The following is a 12,754-nucleotide window of genomic DNA, read 5'->3' as shown; positions in this document are numbered from 1 at the left end:
AAGGGGTGGAGTTACTCAGTACTTATATTGGTGGGAGATAGTCAGGTAGTGAAATAGTCAAATTATGGTGCAAGCTGATCCGGACAACATCTTCGTAAAAAAGATTGAATTTGTGTCATCTTGATTATGTATTTACTCGAATGAAATATGTCAAACTATGTTGGGTTACTATTTAAATTAACGTGATTATGGGCACACAATGTTATCTTCTTGATGTTCTAAGTAGAGGGTACACCGTAATTCATGAGATACGTGTCTCCATCAATCCATTTCCAAGTTCCGACAACATGATCTTTTGCAATCTTTTTCCAGTACGATATTGCCAAATAAATGCTATTAGTTGGTACTATTTATTTTGTTGTGATTAGTGAGAAAACATGTTAAGTGAGATTTGGGTCAATTTTCTGGGTGAGGGATCAATGATTTTGGTCTAGTCTAAATGACTTTAATGTGTAATAATGCAAGCAATAAAGAATTTAAGTTAGGAGAACTACCAATTATGTCCATTTATAAGTAGCTTATTATAAAAATTGGTCAATTCAGAAAATATTACTAATATTAGCCAATTAGCTATTTGTAGCCAAAAAAAGTTAAATTTTTGTTTTCTTTTGAGGGGTGTTATTAGAATAGATTGGGTATATCTTAAAGAGTCTGAATCTCAGTTTTGGGATGATTTGAATTGAAAATACGGAGTAGAAGATGAAATATGAAAAAAATGATGTGTCGCAAAAGAATTTTTTGAACTCGATTTTAACTACGAATTTTGATACCAAATTAATCCAAATCACGTCCAATCTTCCTCAAAATTTCAACTATACCCATTGAAAAAGTTCATTTTTTGCTTAGATTTGGAATCTTATATATATTGTATTTCATCGCCTTGTTTGCTACCTCATCCATGATTTTTTTTTTATCTTGCATCTAATGTTGCTGATCACGCTTAAAAATATGGAAGGAGATTTTTGCGTGTGATTCTTGAAGAGAAAGAATCTTATTTGTTTGGGTTTTCAATTTTTATATGTGTTTGGTTAATTTTAGTAAGTATATGATTAATAGCTAAAGGTCGTTAAGCTGGAACTTATTTGGGATATTTTTGTAAGATTCTCCTCTTTATATATCGGTACGAATGAATTCTTCACTTAGAATTTAACCGCTTGGTTTGCTTTAGATTTGATGTATGATCGAGTTACATGTTAAATAAAAAATCAAACTCAAATGTTTGGAACATACACCTTGCAACAAGACTATTCTAATTTCTAGCTAGTGTAAGGTGTAATTAATTCTATAAATAGCTGGATTACCTTTATCGTACTAATATATCATCTCCTATTGCTTTTTTTGAGCCGAGGGTCTCCTGGAAACAGCCTCTCTATCCTTCGGGGTAGGGGTAAAGTCTGCGTACATATTACTCTCCCCAGACCCCACTTGTAGGATTATACTGGGTCGTTGTTGTTGCTGTTGTTGCTATTGTTGTAAATAGCTGGATCACTTAGCTTGCACCACTAAACCGCAAAAATCTTCTAGCTTTGTCACAAGAATTGGTATATTATGGGGGAAGAAACAAATGGTGTAGCAAGAATCCATGAAGGAGACAAAGCTGAGTCTCAAGCTCAAGAAGATATATGGAAGTACATATTTGGTTTCACTGAAATGGCTGCAGTAAAATGTGCTATTGAGTTGGGAATACCTGATTTCTTAGAAAACCATCAAGAACCCATCACCTTAAATCAACTGTCCTCTGTACTTGGCTGCTCTTGTTCTAATTTTCTCTACCGCATTCTGAGGTTCTTGATTAATAGGGGAATATTCAAAGAGGAATCCACAGGACATGGCGAAATTGGTTATGTCCAAACACCTCTTTCTCGTTTGCTGAGGAAAGATGGAGAAAATAGCATGGCTGCTCTTGTCCTACTTGAAGCTAGTCCAGTGATGCTCGCGCCATGGCATTTTCTGAGTGCTCGCGCTCTGGCAAAAGGTGAGAGCATGTTGAATTGTATGATCATTTTATCTAAAGGTGACAAACAAGATAGATCAGATCAAATGGGCTAAATCAATAAGTGGATCATGATCCAACCCGTCTAAAGTTAGCTTGGATCATAATGAGTTGAGTTAAAATAGTACAAATATCATGTTATAACTCGACTCGCTTGGTATAATCCAACCTCACATCTTTTTCTTTTTTTTTTGCTTTTTGGAAAGAAGAAAAATATGAAAGCTAATGGAGTACTATATTTTTCCTTAAATTGTTAGTTTAAGTTCTACCAAACTTTCATATTCCTTATCATCAAATTATATTTTGTATATTTGAGTTCGCATCCATGGATTGTCTATTTGTGTTTGAGTCGTATTTGAATCCATTGGATTATACTGTTTGGTTCGTCTTGCCCCATTTGTGGGATTATACTGGATATGTTGTTGTTGTTGTTGGTCCGTCTTGCCCAGTGATTTGATGGGTCATTTCAGATTCAATTAGTTGAGTTAAGTTAACAGACGGATTAAACAAAAATTGGTTGATGTTGCCATCTCCAATTTTAATATTTTACTAAATTATGTGACTGTTTCATCTAAAAGATTACGCCATTAAATATATACATTTTTATATTACTTAATTATATTATATCTCAACAGGGAATACTGCATCATTTAGCGCAGTTCATGGAAAGGATGTGTGGGAGTACGCAGAAACCAATCCAGAGCACAGCAAGCTAATCAACGACGCCTTGGCGTGCCATGCACGGGTGACAATCCTTGCCATCGTTGATAATTGTCCAGAAATATTCAAAGGGATAGAGACTTTAGTTGATGTTGGTGGAGGTGATGGAACAACTATTAGTCTGTTGGTGAAAACATTTCCTTGGATTAGAGGGATTAATTTTGATCTTCCTCATGTTGTTTCTGTTGCTCCTCATTGTCATGGTGTTCAACATGTTGAAGGCAATATGTTTGATTCTATTCCCAAAGCAGATGCTGCTTTCCTCATGGTAAGTAGGGCTAATAGCTTACCGAATTTACTGTTTACTTTCACAGTTGGTACATAGATTATACACATACAATACATATATTATATATCACCGATTATTTTTAGTTTAATCAATTGAGTTGACGGCTATTTAGGTTAATTCTTTATGTTTATAGTATGATGTAGTGAGATAATTAAGACGCATATGGACAGGTGTGGAGGTAGTGTGGTAGCTACGGGTTCGGTCAAACCCAGTAGCTTTTGCTTAAATTCGGCATGTGCAGTGGCGTAAGTAGAATTTTTGACAAGCGGTGTCAATATTTAAAGAAATGAACATAAAATAAATTACTATAGTGACAATGTCGTTTTTTATATTCATATCCAATAATTTCATCTTTCTATAACGTATATTTAGTAAAATTTTGGACCAAGCGATGTCACATGACTCCGCCTGCCTGTGAAATGGTGTATACGCCCCTCGAAATGTTTAGTGAAAAATTATTAAATATGTAAAAATATTTAATTGTGAATCCAGTAACTAAAACGAGTTATGATTTGGTGACAAGATTAGAACCCATAATCTTAAAATACTGGTTCCGCCTCAGTATATGGATCTTATATGCTAAAATCACCATTATAGGAAGTTAAGCAAGCCGTATATGGTTACTATTTTTAAAAGATAGTTGTATACGCTTGTTGAGTTGTTTCTACTTTTGACAATTAAGTGAATGTACCTAAATTTTTCAATTCCTTTTGACAATTAGAGGGGTTGCTCTGATGGTAAGCAACCCCCACTTGGTGGGAAGTTCTTGGAGGGAAGGATGTCGGGGGTCTATTTGAAAACAGTCTCTCTACCCTAGGGTAGGGGTAAGGTCTGCGTACACACTACCCTATTATATTGGGTTGTTGTTGTTGTTGTATATGCATATCTTAATGTTCTCTATTTCAATTTGTTTTTGAATCTTTCTTGTGGTGAATATCAGTCAATCTTACATGATTGGAGTGACGACGAATGTATTCAAATCTTGAAAAATTGCATAAAGATTATCCCAAAAGACACAGGAAAAGTGATAATGGTGGAAGTAGTGCTTGAGAAAGAAAAAGGAGAAGGAAATGAAAAGCTCAAAGATGTTGGTTTTATGCTGGATATGGTAATGATGGCTCACACAACAAATGGAAAAGAAAGAACTGCCAAAGAATGGGCTCAAATTTTGACTGCAGCTGGATTCAATAGTCATTCTATTAAGCACATCAACGCTATTGAATCTGTTATTTTGGCTTATCCTTGAGCTGTATCAGTTCTATTACAATTTCTGTTTCAATGTGTTTTCAGTTCTTAAGCTTGTAGTTTGGTTTAACTTTTTAATATTTGGTTTGTGTTTTTCTATTTAAGTTTATCATATATGTAAAATACATGTGCACTCTTGTTTTTTTGATTTCTCACCCGGTATTCGATACCCACATTGGGGCCCGACTAATCCAGATTCGCGCCGGGTAGGGCCCCATTCGAGGGTAACGCTCCCTACCAAGGATTTTTCCATACCCAGGGTTCGAACTCGAGACCTCTGATTAAAGAGAGGAACAACTTCATCCACCGCACCGCATCCTTTAGTGGTCATGTGCACTCTTGCTATATTAATAGGTTGAAACAAACCTGTCTTATGACACTATCCGTATTCCATAATGAAAGAGTAGCTTTACCATATTGCACATTCAAGCTCACTTACCATATTCTATAAGTTACCAGCTTATGAGCGTTATAGAAAATTAAAGTGACTTGAATGTATTATTAATTTTTTTATACTATCTGCATATAAAAAATTTAAATTCTAATGATTGTTTTATTGACCGCGTAAAGAAAATAAATTTGGACATAAAACTTTTTTCATAACTAATATAACTAGTATTAGTACCCGCACGATGCGCGGACATAAACCATGTCAAATTATGATTTAGTTTATTTGAATTATATGCAAATAGCCTTAAAATTAAACCTTCTATATAAAAATTATAAATAATTATCGAGGAAATGATACTATATAGCCGCTGTAAAAATAATAGCCGAAAAAATATATAAATTTTATATATTTTTTGTATATATATACATTTGTATGTTATATACAAAAATTATACAATTTTTCGGCTACCAGATGTAAATAGTTTCTGGTGCGGGCTAAAAGTGATAATACCCCATAATTATTTGATATTAATTAAGAAGCAGAACATGAAACCATTTTTTAAATATCATAATGGATAACATGATTTTTTTTTATATCCGTAATAACCCAACCTCTTGATTTTGACACTTGTATTATATTTTACGGTCAATATTAAATAATACTAAACATGAAACGTTGTGATCTGTCTTGTTTGAGCATATTAAATTATATTATTTTAATAAAATTATTATTACCACTTTATTTATCATCTCAAATTCAAATAAGTCTTATTCTTCTACTTTTTTAGACATAATTTTTTCTCTTTTTTGTTCCTTGCTTATAGTTTTTGCATTATTTATTACTTAATATTGTTATACTATAATGTGATCTTTTATTACTCATTTAATAATTATCAATAAATGTAAAAAAGATTATTCTTGAAATTTAATGTATTTTACACTATTATCCTCTTATTCGATCTCTTTCATCATTTAAATCTATTAATAATATTTTTTAGTATTATTTAATAATATAATTTATTTATTTTTAAATAAATCTAAAAATATAAGTATCCTCGCACTATCTCTAATTTCCTCTATATACATTCTCTTCCCTATTAAAAAAAATTAATTAGCTTTTTACATAAATATTTTACCTATACTAAAAATAATATCATATTTTATTTTAAAATATAACTTTGAATTAGTCTAAAAATTAATACATAATTTCTTTTATAGTGTTTCAAATCTCTTAAATTTTCTTATAATTATTTTTTATATAACGTGCTTTTATTTTATTTTCTCTTTTAGTTTCAAGATATAAATTTGACTTTTAATTTTCATTTGTGAAATGACTTACATGAGATATTTATTTGTATTTTCAAATTTTTAATTTAGTATCAAAATTTTATTTTTCCTTATCTAGCAAGGCTTTAATTTTGTGGTCATATCCGTATTTTGAGCGTTCTCATCATAATTTTAAGAACTTTCTAATCTCAAATTCAAATAGTCTTTTCCTTTTATTTCCAATATAGTTTTTTTTTGAATTTTAATTGTTTTTATTTTATCTATTAGACTTTAATTATATGGCCTTATATACATGCATGTCATTGCTTATCATACTTAAACAAAATTTTCTCATCTCAAATTTAAATAAGTTTTATCCTTCTTCTTTTGTATGATGAAACATTTAATTTTTTTCTTTATTTGTTCCTTAGTTTGCTATTATATTATTCAATACTTAATATTGTTATATTGTCTTGTGGCTTTTCATTAACTTGTTTAAATTTAATATCCATTTTTACCATACTTATTCTAATACAATGAAAATAAATATAAAAATATTTCAATAGTAACTTTGATTCTATTGCTCATATTTCAAAGTGTGATTTTTCTTATCATATTTTATTATTAAATAAAATCTTATCTCAATTTTTTTACAATAATGGTTCCACTGTCATTTTTTTTTTCTACATAATGTTTCTAAAAAAAAATTTACAAAATGGAAGAAAACGGATCATGTTGTTAGTAAATAATTACTAAAACAGAAATTCTTATTTTTGAAAAGTTTTGGAATCTATTTACAATGAAAATATGAGTCAATCTAATTGATTTATACCATTAGATTAAATTTGATCAATAATTCTTATTAGATTTTGTCTAAGTATTTTTAGATTTTGTCCTAAAAGTACCAAGTGACTTTTTTCATTACGTCACTTAGGTTAATATTAGCTTGACGGGTAAGCCCGATCTAGAACAATACACCCAGGTTTTAAATCTAGAATAACACAGCCTCATGTCGGATCCCTAGTAGGAACGCTTGTTTGCATCATGTGCTTTTGACTTTGGGGACTCAACACAGGGGTTGGGTCCGTCTAGGACAGGTGTCCCCAAATTAAAAGATCATCCTGATGTATCCTACATGCTACTTGCGCATCTGTTTGTTTCGGCTTGCATGTTGACTGGCTTCTAAAATAAAGAAAGAAAATCAAAAAAAAAAAAAAAGAGAGAAAATCAGAAGAAAAAAAACAAGAGCGAGAAGTAGATATTTGGAAAATTCTGAAACTCTGCCGAAATTCTGAAAAAAAAAAAGAAAAAAAAAGAAAAGGTCATTTCAAATTGAGCCAAAAAATATTCAAGTGTCATGTTCCCCTTTTCTATCAAAACTGATCGAACTACGAAGGTCTGATTCTCATCGGATGTGAGATACGTAGGTAAACATCATCGGTTCCGGCCTCACTTTTAAAAAAATCCAAAATATTTTCCTTTAATTCCTTCTTTAGAAGCATTTACTTAGAAACTTCAAAAAAAAAAAAAAAAAATTTAAATTCAAAAAAAAAAAATAGTAGTTTCCTTTTCATATGGGAAAAAAGAAATAAAAATAAAAATCAAAAATCAAAATCCAAAATACGGGTTTCCTTCATTTTGAAGTATTTTTCCCAGAAAATCCAAAAAAAAAATCAGAAACAAAAATCCAAAAAATACTCTTTTCTTCTTTTGAAGTCTTTATTTTGTAAATGTCCAAAAAAAATTAAGAAATAAAAGTCCAAAAATATGTTCGCTTTCCTTTAAAAGTACTTTCGTAAATTAAAAAAGAAAAAAAAAAGAGAAACTCGGAAATCCGAAATGTTTTCTTCAAAGTCCTTTCGAAAATTCACAAGTAAAATCAAAATCCAATATATATTCCACCTTTTTAAGAAGTCTTTTCCCAAAAATTCAAAAAAACCTTGTTTAAAAGTCTCTTTCAAAGAAAAAAAATTGTCCAAAAATATTTTTGTTTTTTCATTAGAAGTACTTTTGTAGTTTTAAAAAAAAAACTCAGAAATCCAAAATATTTTCTTAAAAGTCCCTCTTTCGAAAATTAAGAGGCAACATCCAAAATTCAAAATATTTTCTTTCTTCTTTAGAAAAAGAGAAAATTAATGAAAATTCAAACAAAAATATCTTCCTTTTACTTTTGAAATTCCCAAAGTTCAAATCAAAAGAAAAGAAATTTTCAGAAGTCTTTCTTTCAAAAAAAAAAAAAGAGTCAAAATCAAAAATCCAAAAAATATTTCCTTTCTTCTTTTAAAGCATTTATTTTGAAAATTCCACCAAAAAAAAAATATGTTTTTCTTTTTCTTTAAGCTTTCATGGTCTAAGTTTTATAAAAACAAGAGTTAGCTTATTTACTCCATTCTCGATCTTTTCGAACTATGCATTATCTAATTCATGCGACGTCATGATACGTAGGCAATCCTCATCGGATTCGATCATAGCTATTAAATAAAACTGAGTGAAAAATAATTTGAAAAAAAAATTGAGTGAAAAAAGAAAGAAATAGAAAAAAAATGCCAAAAAATAAAAGAGTGAAAAAAAATGAAAAAAAGAAAAGAAAAAGAGAGTGCCAAAATAAAAGAGCGGCAAAAACAAAATGAGAAAATCAAGAGTGATTAAAGAGAGGCAGAAATAAAAGAAAAGAGTTACATACTGAAAGAGTTAGTTAAGGCGGGATGAAACATGCAACCGTTCAAATACATGGTAGAAGCATTTAACTGTTAGGTGCATTGCATCCCAACGTGCGATTTCCTATATGTTAGATGTCCCAAAACTAATAAGTGTTGATGGGTGTGCAAACAAGCCAAGTTTTGGTGGTTGATTTTGTTGGTAGTTTAGCCTCCCCTCCTTCACAAGATCCAAAAGCACAGATGACCTCCGCAAGCAATCTACCGATCATCGGTCCTGAAGATAGCCCGACATCGGCTATTCTGCAGCTAAAATCAGTAGCTGCTGAGGAGAATAAGATGTTGCGTCTCTGCATATTGGAAATGTGGGACGTCTGGTCTAATGGTAGGGAACCACCAAGTTCAATCTCTGGGTTCCCTGAGTTGATCCCCAGGTCAAATGAGGTTACCAACGCCCTTGTGTCCAACCCGCTCATCCCATGCGGGCACCCTCCAATGATCCTGGCATGCCTTCTGTGGTTCTCCCTCAGGCACCGGCTTCAAGGGCACCGCCTCCAATGTTCATCTTTTAGGGTCTACAATTTCAACCAAAAATAACATATGTGACCCCATACTCCTTCACTAAACCTCCGCAATATGATTTTTCGGTGGAGCAAGAAAAGGTGGTTAAAAATCCCGAGCAAGAGGAAATGGCTCGGAAGATGAAGAGCCTGGAACAAAGCCTGAAAAACATGCAAGGTCTGAGTGGCCAAAAGAGTGTCTCATACTCTGACCTCTGTATATTCCCTCATGTCCACTTTCTAGCTAGCTTCAAGATGCCAAAATTTGAAAAGTACGACGGGCACGGAGACCCGGTCGCTCATCTAAAACGATATTGTTACCAGATGAGGGGTGCTGGTGAAAAAGAGGAGCTGCTAATGGCTTATTTTGGGAAAAGCCTCACCGGAATCGCTTCTGAGTGGTATACGGATCAAGAAGTTACCCATTGGCACATGTGGGACGATATGGCCTGAGATTTTGTCCGCCAGTTCCAGTATAATGTGGACATCACTCCCGACAGAAACACTTTGTCCAATTTGAAAAAGAAAATCGCGGAAAGCTTCCGCGAATATGCCATCAAATGGCGTGAGCAAGCTGCCAAGGTAAAGCCTCCAATGGACGAAATTGAAATGTTCACGATCTTTCTACTGGCCCAAGAGACGGAATACTTCTAGAACATGATGTCCGCTATGGGAAAGCCGTTTGCTGAGGCTATCAAAATTGGGGAGATGGTAGAAAGTGGGCTAAAAACGGGTCGAATCTTGAGTTATGTTGCTTTTAAAGCCACATTACCAGATGTTCAAAATGGTTCAGAGGGTTTGATAAATGGAAACAAGAGAGAAGAAGGAGTCATGATGGTTTCCAACTCGAGGGGGACCCGCAGGTCATTCAGCCAATCATATATGCTTCCTTAGGTCCCTCAACACTATTATCCCCTTCAAGATGCTGCTTATACCGTGGCACCGCCTCCCTATGCAGTGATGAACGCGCAATCAACATTATCCGCAAAATTGAGCTCCACCTCCCAGAAATGCCATCCTTACCAAGCTTCATATAATCCCCAACCAAATGATCCCCAATACAATCCTTGCCCAAGAGAACCTTTAAGAAAGAATCAGTTCACCCCTATAGGTGAATCGTATTCAAGCTTGTTCCAAAACCTAATCAGGCAAAATCTATTGCAGCCAGTGGCCCCGAACCGGTCAAACCCCGAGCCCCCAACGCACCGAGCTGACTCTAGATGTGAATACCACTCTGGAGCAGTGGGACACAGTATAGAGGAATGTTGGACCCTCAAAAGGGTAGTTGAAGATTTGATTGAAGCTGAAAGAACTGTTTTTCGGGATGAAGAAGCTCCTGATGTGATGAATAATTTATTGCATGCCCACAACATTGGGCCAATAGTCAGAATGATTTATGAAGATGAGGAACTTAATCCGACACTGAAGGCCATTGCAGCCATTGTCGAGACAGAAGAAAGGCCAAAAAATGATCGCCAGGCATGAAAATTCCCCATCAGACGGGAATCTTGGTAGATAGTCTTGCTACCCTTTCTGCATTCGGACTATTTAAGGGTATTATCTGGATGTTTTACTTTATTATCTTACTTTCCGATGTTAACCCTTCTATCTTTTGAAATTCAAAAATCAAAAAATCAAATGAAATTAATATTTTATTGTCCAGGAATGTCTCTTTTCTTAATCTTGTCGTTTTTCTTATTCTCTTTTTAGTTCTGTTAAATGCAGATTTCAATAACATGACATGCTTTCATGCTCAGATCCTAAAACGTTGTCGGACTTTGAAATAATGAATCAAGAATTAGATTGCAATGAAAATAAGTTTAATGAAATGAAACAAAAGTTGGAACAGCTAAAGGAAATTGCCTCCAGATTGGAAAGATCCATACATGGTAACAAGGGTACTGCCAAAGAGAGCGTCCTACCTGGGAAACGTCGAAGGAAATGATCCTGAAATAACTCTCAATGCAGGTGCAGTCAAAAGGTACTATGTTGGATCCTCTATATAACAATAATGTTCTCCGGTTGGGATGAAGAAGGTTTATATTCTCTCTACCCAAACACTATCAATCCTTCGCAAACTCTTTGAGCCGATTACTTTTCTTTGATTACCCTTTTTGAAACTTGTGAAAAAAAAAATGAAAAAAAATATAAAGAGAAGAAAAAGAAGGAAAATACAAAAAAGGAAGAAAAGGGCAAAAATAAAAAAAATGAAAAAAAAGAAGAAAATAAAGATAAAAAAAGGGAAGAAACGACAAAGAAAATGAAATGAAAAATGAAAAAAGAGAGGAAAAGGAAAGGAAAAAGAAAGGGAAAACAAAACAAAACAACAAAAACAAAAATAAAATCAAAAACAAAGTTTCCTGAACTACGTTCGACTTGATTCAGAAAGGATACGTAGGCAGCCTCTCTCTGGGGTTCAGTCACACCAAAACAAAAATCCAAATTCCCCCCAAAAGTGAAACTGGGGCAGATGTTATAATGGTTCGGCGATGATCCCGCCTGAATGGTTCCGAAGTTGTAATTTAGTCCAAATTCGTTTTACCCAAATTCTTTCAAGTCCTTCCGATCAATCGGTGAGAATGTTAAAGGATTGGAGAATACAGCCACTTGGATCCGATGCAATCAAAATGAGAGAAATAAAATGAGAGAGTCTTATCGGTGAAAACCCACACGGGCACCGTAAGGCGATGGTAAGCAGAGAAATTGAAAAGGAGAGAGTCTCATTAGTGAAAACTCGCAAAGAGCACTAAAAGGCGATGGTGAGAAAAGAAATGAGAGAGGTCAGCTCGTGAAAACCCGCAAAGGTCACCCCTGATCAAAAAGAGGATCTCGCAACCCTCAGCATCAACAGAGTCCTAGCGAGGTTCCTCGGTTTCAAGGTAAAGTTGTGATGAATTTCTGAGAGTCGGACGGTTTATACAGATCAGGCATCCAGTCCAAAGGGCATGTCATGTTCATTGAAATTCGCATGCACTCCAGATAAGTCCTTCTTTCTCCTCCCCGAAAGGGATGCCTCTCGTTTAAATTCATTGTCCATTCTATTATTTGTTTTTCTTTAAATCCTTTTCGGTCTAACTCTATTCAGAAAATGAGACAAAGAAGGGATGGCATGACTAATTTATAGGGTTCTCATTTGACACGAGCTAATGTGCAATAAGGCACCCAGCCTCGTCAAGGGCATCAAGTCGACTTCGACCGGTTATGGTGGTTGATGTTATGAAATTGAAAACTCTTGGAAGGAGAAAATCAAATTGAAGTGCCTATAAAGGCAAATGAAGTTGAAAAGGTTGAGTCTCACGTGGCTAATCGTCTCGGCAAAGATTTGAAAAGTCCAAGGTACCCCCAAATGCTCCGAAGCTAAAGCTGGAAGAAAGAAGCAAGAAATAAAAGGCCTACGAAGATGAAATAAAGTTGGAAAAGATTAAGTCCCAAGAGACTAACCATTGCAGCAAGTTTGAGGAGCCAAAAGTTCCCCAATGCTCCGAAATTAAAAAAAAAAGAAAAAAAAGAAGTCAAAAGGGAAAGGCCTACGAAGGCAAAATAAAGCCAATAAGGTTGAGTTCCACCGACCAATCGTCATGGGAAAATCTGGAAAAACCAGAGGTTCTCCAGGACCTGAAATGAAATCGTCCTC

The 12,754-nt window shown here is 34.0% G+C and overlaps 1 protein-coding gene across 1 annotated transcript; it reads left to right on the top strand.

The window, feature by feature from the left end:
* Positions 1–1,046: 1,046 nt before the first annotated feature.
* Positions 1,047–4,356, top strand: LOC107791659 (acetylserotonin O-methyltransferase-like). Its single transcript, XM_016613757.2, has 3 exons — positions 1,047–1,975; positions 2,629–2,981; positions 3,943–4,356. The coding sequence occupies exons 1-3, from the start codon at positions 1,549–1,551 to the stop codon at positions 4,246–4,248; spliced, it is 1,086 nt and encodes a 361-aa protein (XP_016469243.1). The 5' UTR covers positions 1,047–1,548; the 3' UTR covers positions 4,249–4,356.
* Positions 4,357–12,754: the final 8,398 nt, after the last annotated feature.

Source organism: Nicotiana tabacum, chromosome 7, assembly GCF_000715075.1.
Source record: "Nicotiana tabacum cultivar K326 chromosome 7, ASM71507v2, whole genome shotgun sequence".
Taxonomy (NCBI): Eukaryota; Viridiplantae; Streptophyta; class Magnoliopsida; order Solanales; family Solanaceae; genus Nicotiana; species Nicotiana tabacum.
This window is presented reverse-complemented; position numbering and strand designations above follow the sequence as displayed.

Excerpts from the sequence above, each read along its gene's own strand:
- LOC107791659 (XM_016613757.2), top strand. The coding sequence starts at position 1,549 with ATGGGGGAAGAAACAAATGGTGTAGCAAGAATCCATGAAGGAGACAAA. Across the intron at positions 1,976-2,628 it reads TGCTCGCGCTCTGGCAAAAG|GGAATACTGCATCATTTAGC; the intron begins GTGAGAGCATGT and ends ATATCTCAACAG. Across the intron at positions 2,982-3,942 it reads CAGATGCTGCTTTCCTCATG|TCAATCTTACATGATTGGAG; the intron begins GTAAGTAGGGCT and ends GGTGAATATCAG.